Source organism: Oncorhynchus mykiss, chromosome 3 (assembly GCF_013265735.2).
Source record: "Oncorhynchus mykiss isolate Arlee chromosome 3, USDA_OmykA_1.1, whole genome shotgun sequence".
NCBI lineage: Eukaryota > Metazoa > Chordata > Actinopteri > Salmoniformes > Salmonidae > Oncorhynchus > Oncorhynchus mykiss.
Window position 1 is genome coordinate 1695234 of NC_048567.1, and position 12191 is coordinate 1707424.

General features: G+C 51.7%; 2 protein-coding genes across 2 annotated transcripts; both read left to right on the top strand.

The window, feature by feature from the left end:
- Window positions 1–479: 479 nt before the first annotated feature.
- On the top strand, window positions 480–2377 carry LOC118944749 (polysialoglycoprotein-like; the record flags this gene model as incomplete). Its single annotated transcript, XM_036965438.1, has 4 exons — window positions 480–540; window positions 715–780; window positions 918–1001; window positions 1137–2377. Coding segments are annotated over exons 1-4 (1452 nt in total), but the record flags the coding sequence as incomplete, so codon positions are not given.
- Window positions 2378–6522: 4145 nt separating this feature from the next.
- On the top strand, window positions 6523–9764 carry LOC118944747 (polysialoglycoprotein). Its single transcript, XM_036965430.1, has 5 exons — window positions 6523–6583; window positions 6758–6823; window positions 6961–7044; window positions 7180–7294; window positions 8462–9764. Exons 1-5 carry the CDS (start codon window positions 6523–6525, stop codon window positions 9762–9764), a joined length of 1629 nt encoding a protein of 542 aa, XP_036821325.1.
- The last annotated feature ends 2427 nt before the right edge of the window (window positions 9765–12191 follow it).

The following is a 12191-nucleotide window of genomic DNA, read 5'->3' on the forward strand; positions in this document are numbered from 1 at the left end:
GGGGTATAGCAGCAGAAGTTCCTCTGAAGTCCAGTATCTGCTGGAAGGGAACCTGGTGGTACGAGAGGATGAGTGTGGGCCTGTTGTGCTTCCCCCTATCCCTCCCTCTTCTCTCTCACTGTCTGAAAAACGTAAAACGTGGATTTGGGTACAGTGTTTATTTCCCCCTAATATCTTTGAAGATTACACCTAAAATAATTAGGAATACTTCTTTCTACTGCTGATCTGAGACCATTAGGGTTAATCATTACAGATATAAATGCAATATATGGAGTAGAAAAGATTGCCTGCCCACCAACTTGATAAGAATCAACATATGTTCTACATGGTCTATTTCTATCTGAACGTAACAACTCAATCAAGCTTGTTAATTGATCGTTAAGCCATGTTTGTCAGGTAAACTAAGGTCATTAGTGGCCTATATAAGCCTCATACAGGCCATGGGAAGACATTACCTGTTGATAACACAGACTATTTTCATGATCATGGGAGGTGTGAGAGAATTGCTGCTCGTTGTGATGACTGTGGGGGTTGTCAAAGGTTGGTTCACTAATGTTTAAGGGATTTGTTTGGTAAATATGCTTAACTTTATAAGTTGGGTATTAATATTTGACTGTCTGTATCTTCCGCGTTGGTCATCTTTTATTCTTCACTTCTATTAATATATGTAGCTATTTTGTGTGAACTCAACTTCTGTCAACACTTTCTCCTCAGTTTCTTGTTACCCTGTTGGAAAGTCCCAGAAGCAAGATCAAGTCTCTCTGCAGAGGAGACTTGGAGGTAAGTGTTTCTTTCCACAACCCTTCTAGCTATGTTCTTTGTCACTGTCTATGGTGCTGCTGTGTTTGACACTCATTCAACAGCATAGAGTAACTCAGTCTAAATAATGTTGTCAAACCTTAACCTACATTTTTCAGAGCTGTCATCAAATGACGTCTCCATTGTGCATGCCCTGGCCTTGCTCCGATCCATAGGGTCTGACGCTAAACAAGCCAGAGAAGGTACGGCCTGAAACATATACTTTGAAAACTGTAGGGTTCATGTTGCTCAAAATTCGATTAGCAATTTGGCCTAGACCGTGTAGAACAGATGTGTTGCTGTAGAATACCCAACTGTTCCTTTTGTTTTTTCTCAAGAGTATTTAGAGACCAATGAAGTAGAATCCCAAGCTTCTCCAAACCATGGTAGCTCTCCGGCAAATGATGCCCTGTCCTCTGAGGAGAAGCTGAGGCGCGTGTCCTCGGACGACGCCACCTCTGACGCTGCGACCGGCCCGTCTGGCGACGACGCCACCTCTGAAGCTGCGACCGGCCCGTCTGGCGACGACGCCACCTCTGGAGCTGCGACCGGCCCGTCTGGCGACGACGCCACCTCTGGAGCTGCGACCGGCCCGTCTGGCGACGACGCCACCTCTGGAGCTGCGACCGGCCCGTCTGGCGACGACGCCACCTCTGGAGCTGCGACCGGCCCGTCTGGCGACGACGCCACCTCTGGAGCTGCGACCGGCCCGTCTGGCGACGACGCCACCTCTGGAGCTGCGACCGGCCCGTCTGGCGACGACGCCACCTCTGGAGCTGCGACCGGCCCGTCTGGCGACGACGCCACCTCTGGAGCTGCGACCGGCCCGTCTGGCGACGACGCCACCTCTGGAGCTGCGACCGGCCCGTCTGGCGACGACGCCACCTCTGGAGCTGCGACCGGCCCGTCTGGCGACGACGCCACCTCTGGAGCTGCGACCGGCCCGTCTGGCGACGACGCCACCTCTGGAGCTGCGACCGGCCCGTCTGGCGACGACGCCACCTCTGGAGCTGCGACCGGCCCGTCTGGCGACGACGCCACCTCTGGAGCTGCGACCGGCCCGTCTGGCGACGACGCCACCTCTGGAGCTGCGACCGGCCCGTCTGGCGACGACGCCACCTCTGGAGCTGCGACCGGCCCGTCTGGCGACGACGCCACCTCTGGAGCTGCGACCGGCCCGTCCGGCGACGACGCCACCTCTGGAGCTGCGACCGGCCCGTCCGGCGACGACGCCACCTCTGGAGCTGCGACCGGCCCGTCCGGCGACGACGCCACCTCTGGAGCTGCGACCGGCCCGTCCGGCGACGACGCCACCTCTGGAGCTGCGACCGGCCCGTCCGGCGACGACGCCACCTCTGGAGCTGCGACCGGCCCGTCCGGCGACGACGCCACCTCTGGAGCTGCGACCGGCCCGTCCGGCGACGACGCCACCTCTGGAGCTGCGACCGGCCCGTCTGGCGACGACGCCACCTCTGAAGCTGCGACCGGCCCGTCCGGCGACGACGCCACCTCTGAAGCTGCGACCGGCCCGTCTGGCGACGACGCCACCTCTGAAGCTGCGACCGGCCCGTCCGGCGACGACGCCATGGATATCTGACGTGGGACATGCAAGAGTTCATGGGTACTCTAGTCCAGTGTGTAACTGCATTTGCTTGTTTTGGCTCAATTAAACATTAACTGTAATACTTGTGTCCTCTGTATTGTTTTGGTGGTTCCTACTTGGAGTTGAGGTGTATGACCTGACTTGAGTAACTGGGGTGATGGCAACATTTATTTTGCATTATATCCATGCGCCAGCAATATTACTCAGACCCCTGTGTTTTAAATTACCAATTGACTTAAGCTACATGTGCTCAGTGTTGGTCCATTTATGCTAGTAGCATCACATGATACCTCAACAGCATTTTGACGCCATTTCCGGTCACAACTTGCAGACTTGTTTACGTGTTGCAGTGTTTTGTTGCCTACTTTGCTACCTGACAACTTTACGGTTTTTACTTTTTAATTACCGTTTATATTTTTGGTTTTTCCCTCAATTTTTTCACTCGTGTCAGGGTTGCGTCAATTCGTATCAGGATAAATATCACAATGAGGCTTTTATTAGCTAAGCAATAAGTGGTAAATGCAATTTTCGTATATATGGGCTCTGTCCCACCTCGCAGGGCAAAACAGAACTGACTTGTTCCTGACAAAGATATTTAATATACTCTGACAGTTCCTGCTTCCGAGCCGGCCTGTCAGAGTAGACTGGGCGTGGTTTAGACTCACCCAGCCCATCGTTGATTGTTGGCGCAGAGGCTGGTCCCAGCCCCTTAAGCGCTTCAGCGGTCAGTCGTTGTAGCTGTGTAGAATATGCAGTTATCAGGCACCTGGCTCCTGTTATCTAACAAAAGACTGTTCTGAATGTGCCCCCCCCCAACTCATTGCACAGTTCTGTATTTTTCCATCATGAGAAAGGCCCATGGCCCTGAAACTGAACAATGGTTCAAGTCAGCTATGTTGCATAACACATACATACATCCACACAAGCCAACAGCAGATAATATTAAATCACATATGGTAACGGGCTATAGTGCATAACACAGAATCCTCATACTCCGGACGCTTTATCTGGACATGGTTCGTCAGGACCTCCAACAGCCGAAGCTAAGTAGTAACATTAATATGATGCCTTCTAATTGCAGTCGCTGTACTCATACAGGAGAACGATCGCCTTACGGTGAGGATAGCTGTGCTACAAGCCCAGCTTCAGACGCAATCGTTAGGCAAGGGTAATTTCAGTGTAGGAAAGGATGAAACAGCGTCTGTGCCACCAGTAAGTACAGATAGTAACGTTAGTATAAATCCCCTCGCACGGTCCCCGCAGCCGGACAACTTTCTCACGGTTTCTGGAGAGAAATGCTGTAGGAATGCTCAACCGGTGTCGCTCATTCAGCCGACAAACTTCAACCGGTTTTCCCCATTAAGCAGCGAGTCGGAGTCAAAGGCCGAGCCTTCTCTTGTCTCTACTCCTCCCGTTACGGGGTCAGAGACGCCGAAGCTTCCCACCATTAGCTCTGACAAATTGAAAACTCTAGTCATTGGCGACTCCATTACCCGCAGTATTAGACTTAAAACGAATAATCAGCCGACATGTCTCTGGACCTACTCACTGTCACAGTCATACTCTGGACCTAGTTTTGTCCCATGGAATAAATGTTGTGGATCTTAATGTTTTCCCTCATAATCCTGGACTATCGGACCACCATTTTATTACGTTTGCAATTGCAACAAATAATCTGCTCAGACCCCAACCAAGGAACATCAAAAGTCGTGCTATAAATTCACAGACAACACAAAGATTCCTTGATGTCCTTCCAGACTCCCTCTGTCTACCCAAGGACGCCAGAGGACAAAAATCAGTTAACCACCTAACTGAGGAACTCAATTTAACCTTGCGCAATACCCTAGATGCAGTTGCACCCCTAAAAACTAAAAACATTTCTCATAAGAAACTAGCTCCCTGGTATACAGAAAATACCCGAGCTCTGAAGCAAGCTTCCAGAAAATTGGAACGGAAATGGCGCCACACCAAACTGGAAGTCTTCCGACTAGCTTGGAAAGACAGTACCGTGCAGTATCGAAGAGCCCTTGCTGCTGCTCGATCATCCTATTTTTCCAACTTAATTGAGGAAAATAAGAACAATCCGAAATTCGTTTTTGATACTGTCGCAAAGCTAACTAAAAAGCAGCATTCCCCAAGAGAGGATGGCTTTCACCTCAGCAGTAATAAATTCATGAACTTCTTTGAGGAAAAGATGATTATTACAAAGTAAATTATGGACTCCTCTTTAAATCTGCGTATTCCTTCAAAGCTCAGTTGTCCTGAGTCTGCACAACTCTGCCAGGACCTAGGATCAAGAGAGACACTCAAGTGTTTTAGTACTATATCCCTTGACACAATGATGAAAATAATCATGGCCTCTAAACCTTCAAGCTCCATACTGGACCCTATTCCAACTAAACTACTGAAAGAGCTGTTTCCTGTGCTTGGCCCTCCTATGTTGAACATAATAAACGGCTCTCTATCCACCGGATGTGTACCAAACTCACTAAAAGTGGCAGTAATAAAGCCTCTCTTGAAAAAGCCAAACCTTGACCCAGAAAATATAAAAAACTATCGGCCTATATCGAATCTTCCATTCCTCTCAAAATGTTTAGAAAAGGCTGTTGCGCAGCCTCTGCCTTCCTCGTCAGAGGAGGAGATAGAAGAAAACTGTTACAGTCTCTGTGAATGGTTTGTCCTCTGACAAATCAACTGTAAATTTCGATGTTCCTCAAGGTTCCGTTTTAGGACCACTATTGATTTTCACTATATATTTTACCTCTTGGGGATGTCATTCGAAAACATAATGTTAACTTTCACTGCTATGCGGATGACACACAGCTGAACATTTCAATGAAACATGGTGAAGCCCCAAAATTGCCCTCGCTAGAAGCATGTGTTTCAGACATAAGGAAGTGGATGGCTGCAAACGTTCTACTTTTAAACTCGGACAAAACAGAGATGCTTGTTCTAGGTCCCAAGAAACAAAGAGATCTTCTGTTGAATCTGACAATTAATCTTAATGGCTGTACAGTCATCTCAAATAAAACTGTGAAGGCCCTCGGCGTTACTCTGGACCCTGATCTCTCTTTTGAAGAACATATCAAGACTGTTTCAAGGACAGCTTTTTTCCATCTACGTAACATTGCAAAAATCAAACTTTCTGTCCAAAAATGATGCAGAAAAATGTATCCATGCTTTTGTCACTTCTAGGTTAGACTACTGCAATGCTCTTACTTTCCGGCTACCCGGATAAAGCACTAAATAAACTTCAGTTAGTGCTAAATACGGCTGCTAGAATCCTGACTAGAACCCCAAAAATATATCATATTACTCCAGTGCTAGCCTCCCTACACTGGCTTCCTGTCAAGGCAAGGGCTGATTTCAAGGTTTTACTGCTAACCTACAAAGCATTACATGGGCTTGCTCGTACCTATCTCTCTGATTTGGTCCTGCCGTACATACCTACACGTACGCTACGGTCACAAGACGCAGGCCTCCTAATTGCTTCTTCCACATCTTTTGGTCCCTGTCTGTTTTGCTCTCAGTGAAGTGCTACTATCCCCTTGGACTACAGGTTATTGCCGTCATAAGGTGTGCGTCTGTCTGTTGGCCGGACACTTTCTACCGTTTAGGACCTTTGTGGGTAAAGGTAAAGATGGGGTATAGCAGCAGAAGTTCCTCTGAAGTCCAGTATCTGCTGGAAGGGAACCTGGTGGTACGAGAGGATGAGTGTGGGCCTGTTGTGCTTCCCCCTATCCCTCCCTCTTCTCTCTCACTGTCTGAAAAACGTAAAACGTGGATTTGGGTACAGTGTTTATTTCCCCCTAATATCTTTGAAGATTACACCTAAAATAATTAGGAATACTTCTTTCTACTGCTGATCTGAGACCATTAGGGTTAATCATTACAGATATAAATGCAATATATGGAGTAGAAAAGATTGCCTGCCCACCAACTTGATAAGAATCAACATATGTTCTACATGGTCTATTTCTATCTGAACGTAACAACTCAATCAAGCTTGTTAATTGATCGTTAAGCCATGTTTGTCAGGTAAACTAAGGTCATTAGTGGCCTATATAAGCCTCATACAGGCCATGGGAAGACATTACCTGTTGATAACACAGACTATTTTCATGATCATGGGAGGTGTGAGAGAATTGCTGCTCGTTGTGATGACTGTGGGGGTTGTCAAAGGTTGGTTCACTAATGTTTAAGGGATTTGTTTGGTAAATATGCTTAACTTTATAAGTTGGGTATTAATATTTGACTGTCTGTATCTTCCGCGTTGGTCATCTTTTATTCTTCACTGCTATTAATATATGTAGCTATTTTGTGTGAACTCAACTTCTGTCAACACTTTCTCCTCAGTTTCTTGTTACCCTGTTGGAAAGTCCCAGAAGCAAGATCAAGTCTCTCTGCAGAGGAGACTTGGAGGTAAGTGTTTCTTTCCGCAACCCTTCTAGCTATGTTCTTTGTCACTGTCTATGGTGCTGCTGTGTTTGACACTCATTCAACAGCATAGAGTAACTCAGTCTAAATAATGTTGTCAAACCTTAACCTACATTTTTCAGAGCTGTCATCAAATGACGTCTCCATTGTGCATGCCCTGGCCTTGCTCCGATCCATAGGGTCTGACGCTAAACAAGCCAGAGAAGGTACGGCCTGAAACATATACTTTGAAAACTGTAGGGTTCATGTTGCTCAAAATTTGATTAGCAATTTGGCCTAGACCGTGTAGAACAGATGTGTTGCTGTAGAATACCCAACTGTTCCTTTTGTTTTTTCTCAAGAGTATTTAGAGACCAATGAAGTAGAATCCCAAGCTTCTCCAAACCATGGTAGCTCTCCGGCAAATGATGCCCTGTCCTCTGAGGAGAAGCTGAGGCGCGTGTCCTCGGACGACGCCACCTCTGACGCTGCGACCGGCCCGTCTGGCGACGACGCCACCTCTGAAGCTGCGACCGGCCCGTCTGGCGACGACGCCACCTCTGAAGCTGCGACCGGCCCGTCTGGCGACGACGCCACCTCTGAAGCTGCGACCGGCCCGTCTGGCGACGACGCCACCTCTGAAGCTGCGACCGGCCCGTCTGGCGACGACGCCACCTCTGAAGCTGCGACCGGCCCGTCTGGCGACGACGCCACCTCTGAAGCTGCGACCGGCCCGTCTGGCGACGACGCCACCTCTGAAGCTGCGACCGGCCCGTCTGGCGACGACGCCACCTCTGAAGCTGCGACCGGCCCGTCTGGCGACGACGCCACCTCTGAAGCTGCGACCGGCCCGTCTGGCGACGACGCCACCTCTGAAGCTGCGACCGGCCCGTCTGGCGACGACGCCACCTCTGAAGCTGCGACCGGCCCGTCTGGCGACGACGCCACCTCTGAAGCTGCGACCGGCCCGTCTGGCGACGACGCCACCTCTGAAGCTGCGACCGGCCCGTCTGGCGACGACGCCACCTCTGAAGCTGCGACCGGCCCGTCTGGCGACGACGCCACCTCTGAAGCTGCGACCGGCCCGTCTGGCGACGACGCCACCTCTGAAGCTGCGACCGGCCCGTCTGGCGACGACGCCACCTCTGAAGCTGCGACCGGCCCGTCTGGCGACGACGCCACCTCTGAAGCTGCGACCGGCCCGTCTGGCGACGACGCCACCTCTGAAGCTGCGACCGGCCCGTCTGGCGACGACGCCACCTCTGAAGCTGCGACCGGCCCGTCTGGCGACGACGCCACCTCTGAAGCTGCGACCGGCCCGTCTGGCGACGACGCCACCTCTGAAGCTGCGACCGGCCCGTCTGGCGACGACGCCACCTCTGAAGCTGCGACCGGCCCGTCTGGCGACGACGCCACCTCTGAAGCTGCGACCGGCCCGTCTGGCGACGACGCCACCTCTGAAGCTGCGACCGGCCCGTCTGGCGACGACGCCACCTCTGAAGCTGCGACCGGCCCGTCTGGCGACGACGCCACCTCTGAAGCTGCGACCGGCCCGTCTGGCGACGACGCCACCTCTGAAGCTGCGACCGGCCCGTCTGGCGACGACGCCACCTCTGAAGCTGCGACCGGCCCGTCTGGCGACGACGCCACCTCTGAAGCTGCGACCGGCCCGTCTGGCGACGACGCCACCTCTGAAGCTGCGACCGGCCCGTCTGGCGACGACGCCACCTCTGAAGCTGCGACCGGCCCGTCTGGCGACGACGCCACCTCTGAAGCTGCGACCGGCCCGTCTGGCGACGACGCCACCTCTGAAGCTGCGACCGGCCCGTCTGGCGACGACGCCACCTCTGAAGCTGCGACCGGCCCGTCTGGCGACGACGCCACCTCTGAAGCTGCGACCGGCCCGTCTGGCGACGACGCCACCTCTGAAGCTGCGACCGGCCCGTCTGGCGACGACGCCACCTCTGAAGCTGCGACCGGCCCGTCTGGCGACGACGCCACCTCTGAAGCTGCGACCGGCCCGTCTGGCGACGACGCCACCTCTGAAGCTGCGACCGGCCCGTCTGGCGACGACGCCACCTCTGAAGCTGCGACCGGCCCGTCTGGCGACGACGCCACCTCTGAAGCTGCGACCGGCCCGTCTGGCGACGACGCCACCTCTGAAGCTGCGACCGGCCCGTCTGGCGACGACGCCACCTCTGAAGCTGCGACCGGCCCGTCTGGCGACGACGCCACCTCTGAAGCTGCGACCGGCCCGTCTGGCGACGACGCCACCTCTGAAGCTGCGACCGGCCCGTCTGGCGACGACGCCACCTCTGAAGCTGCGACCGGCCCGTCTGGCGACGACGCCACCTCTGAAGCTGCGACCGGCCCGTCTGGCGACGACGCCACCTCTGAAGCTGCGACCGGCCCGTCTGGCGACGACGCCACCTCTGAAGCTGCGACCGGCCCGTCTGGCGACGACGCCACCTCTGAAGCTGCGACCGGCCCGTCTGGCGACGACGCCACCTCTGAAGCTGCGACCGGCCCGTCTGGCGACGACGCCACCTCTGAAGCTGCGACCGGCCCGTCTGGCGACGACGCCACCTCTGAAGCTGCGACCGGCCCGTCTGGCGACGACGCCACCTCTGAAGCTGCGACCGGCCCGTCTGGCGACGACGCCACCTCTGAAGCTGCGACCGGCCCGTCTGGCGACGACGCCACCTCTGAAGCTGCGACCGGCCCGTCTGGCGACGACGCCACCTCTGAAGCTGCGACCGGCCCGTCTGGCGACGACGCCACCTCTGAAGCTGCGACCGGCCCGTCTGGCGACGACGCCACCTCTGAAGCTGCGACCGGCCCGTCTGGCGACGACGCCACCTCTGAAGCTGCGACCGGCCCGTCTGGCGACGACGCCACCTCTGAAGCTGCGACCGGCCCGTCCGGCGACGACGCCATGGATATCTGACGTGGGACATGCAAGAGTTCATGGGTACTCTAGTCCAGTGTGTAACTGCATTTGCTTGTTTTGGCTCAATTAAACATTAACTGTAATACTTGTGTCCTCTGTATTGTTTTGGTGGTTCCTACTTGGAGGTGAGGTGTATGACCTGACTTGAGTAACTGGGGTGATGGCAACATTTATTTTGCATTATATCCATGCGCCAGCAATATTACTCAGACCCCTGTGTTTTAAATTACCAATTGACTTAAGCTACATGTGCTCAGTGTTGGTCCATTTATGCTAGTAGCATCACATGATACCTCAACAGCATTTTGACGCCATTTCCGGTCACAACTTGCAGACTTGTTTACGTGTTGCGGTGTTTTGTTGCTACATGACAACTTTACGGTTTTTACTTTTTAATTACCGTTTATATTTTTGGTTTTTCCCTCAATTTTTTCACTCGTGTCAGGGTTGCGTCAATTCGAATCTGGTATCAGGATAAATATCACAATGAGGCTTTTATTAGCTAAGCAATAAGTGGTAAATGCAATTTTCGTATATATGGGCTCTGTCCCACCTCGCAGGGCAAAACAGAACTGACTTGTTCCTGACAAAGATATTTAATATACTCTGACAGTTCCTGCTTCCGAGCCGGCCTGTCAGAGTAGACTGGGCGTGGTTTAGACTCACCCAGCCTATCGTTGATTGTTGGCGCAGAGGCTGGTCCCAGCCCCTTAAGCGCTTCAGCGGTCAGTCGTTGTAGCTGTGTAGAATATGCAGTTATCAGGCACCTGGCTCCTGTTATCTAACAAAAGACTGTTCTGAATGTGCCCCCCCCAACTCATTGCACAGTTCTGTATTTTTCCATCATGAGAAAGGCCCATGGCCCTGAAACTGAACAATGGTTCAAGTCAGCTATGTTGCATAACACATACATACATCCACACAAGCCAACAGCAGATAATATTAAATCACATATGGTAACGGGCTATAGTGCATAACACAGAATCCTCATACTCCGGACGCTTTATCTGGACATGGTTCGTCAGGACCTCCAACAGCCGAAGCTAAGTAGTAACATTAACATGATGCCTTCTAATTGCAGTCGCTGTACTCATACAGGAGAACGATCGCCTTACGGTGAGGATAGCTGTGCTACAAGCCCAGCTTCAGACGCAATCGTTAGGCAAGGGTAATTTCAGTGTAGGAAAGGATGAAACAGCGTCTGTGCCACCAGTAAGTACAGATAGTAACGTTAGTATAAATCCCCTCGCACGGTCCCCGCAGCCGGACAACTTTCTCACGGTTTCTGGAGAGAAATGCTGTAGGAATGCTCAACCGGTGTCGCTCATTCAGCCGACAAACTTCAACCGGTTTTCCCCATTAAGCAGCGAGTCGGAGTCAAAGGCCGAGCCTTCTCTTGTCTCTACTCCTCCCGTTACGGGGTCAGAGACGCCGAAGCTTCCCACCATTAGCTCTGACAAATTGAAAACTCTAGTCATTGGCGACTCCATTACCCGCAGTATTAGACTTAAAACGAATAATCAGCCGACATGTCTCTGGACCTACTCACTGTCACAGTCATACTCTGGACCTAGTTTTGTCCCATGGAATAAATGTTGTGGATCTTAATGTTTTCCCTCATAATCCTGGACTATCGGACCACCATTTTATTACGTTTGCAATTGAAACAAATAATCTGCTCAGACCCCAACCAAGGAACATCAAAAGTCGTGCTATAAATTCACAGACAACACAAAGATTCCTTGATGTCCTTCCAGACTCCCTCTGTCTACCCAAGGACGCCAGAGGACAAAAATCAGTTAACCACCTAACTGAGGAACTCAATTTAACCTTGCGCAATACCCTAGATGCAGTTGCACCCCTAAAAACTAAAAACATTTCTCATAAGAAACTAGCTCCCTGGTATACAGAAAATACCCGAGCTCTGAAGCAAGCTTCCAGAAAATTGGAACGGAAATGGCGCCACACCAAACTGGAAGTCTTCCGACTAGCTTGGAAAGACAGTACCGTGCAGTATCGAAGAGCCCTTGCTGCTGCTCGATCATCCTATTTTTCCAACTTAATTGAGGAAAATAAGAACAATCCGAAATTCGTTTTTGATACTGTCGCAAAGCTAACTAAAAAGCAGCATTCCCCAAGAGAGGATGGCTTTCACCTCAGCAGTAATAAATTCATGAACTTCTTTGAGGAAAAGATGATTATTACAAAGTAAATTACGGACTCCTCTTTAAATCTGCGTATTCCTTCAAAGCTCAGTTGTCCTGAGTCTGCACAACTCTGCCAGGACCTAGGATCAAGAGAGACACTCAAGTGTTTTAGTACTATATCCCTTGACACAATGATGAAAATAATCATGGCCTCTAAACCTTCAAGCTCCATACTGGACCCTATTCCAACTAAACTACTGAAAGAGCTGTTTCCTGT

Coding starts and splice junctions, on each gene's coding strand:
- LOC118944747 (XM_036965430.1), top strand. CDS start 6,523: ATGATCATGGGAGGTGTGAGAGAATTGCTGCTCGTTGTGATGACTGTG. Junction 6,824..6,960: donor TCTGCAGAGGAGACTTGGAG/GTAAGTGTTTCT, acceptor TACATTTTTCAG/AGCTGTCATCAAATGACGTC. Junction 7,295..8,461: donor CGCGTGTCCTCGGACGACGC/CACCTCTGACGC, acceptor GTCTGGCGACGA/CGCCACCTCTGAAGCTGCGA.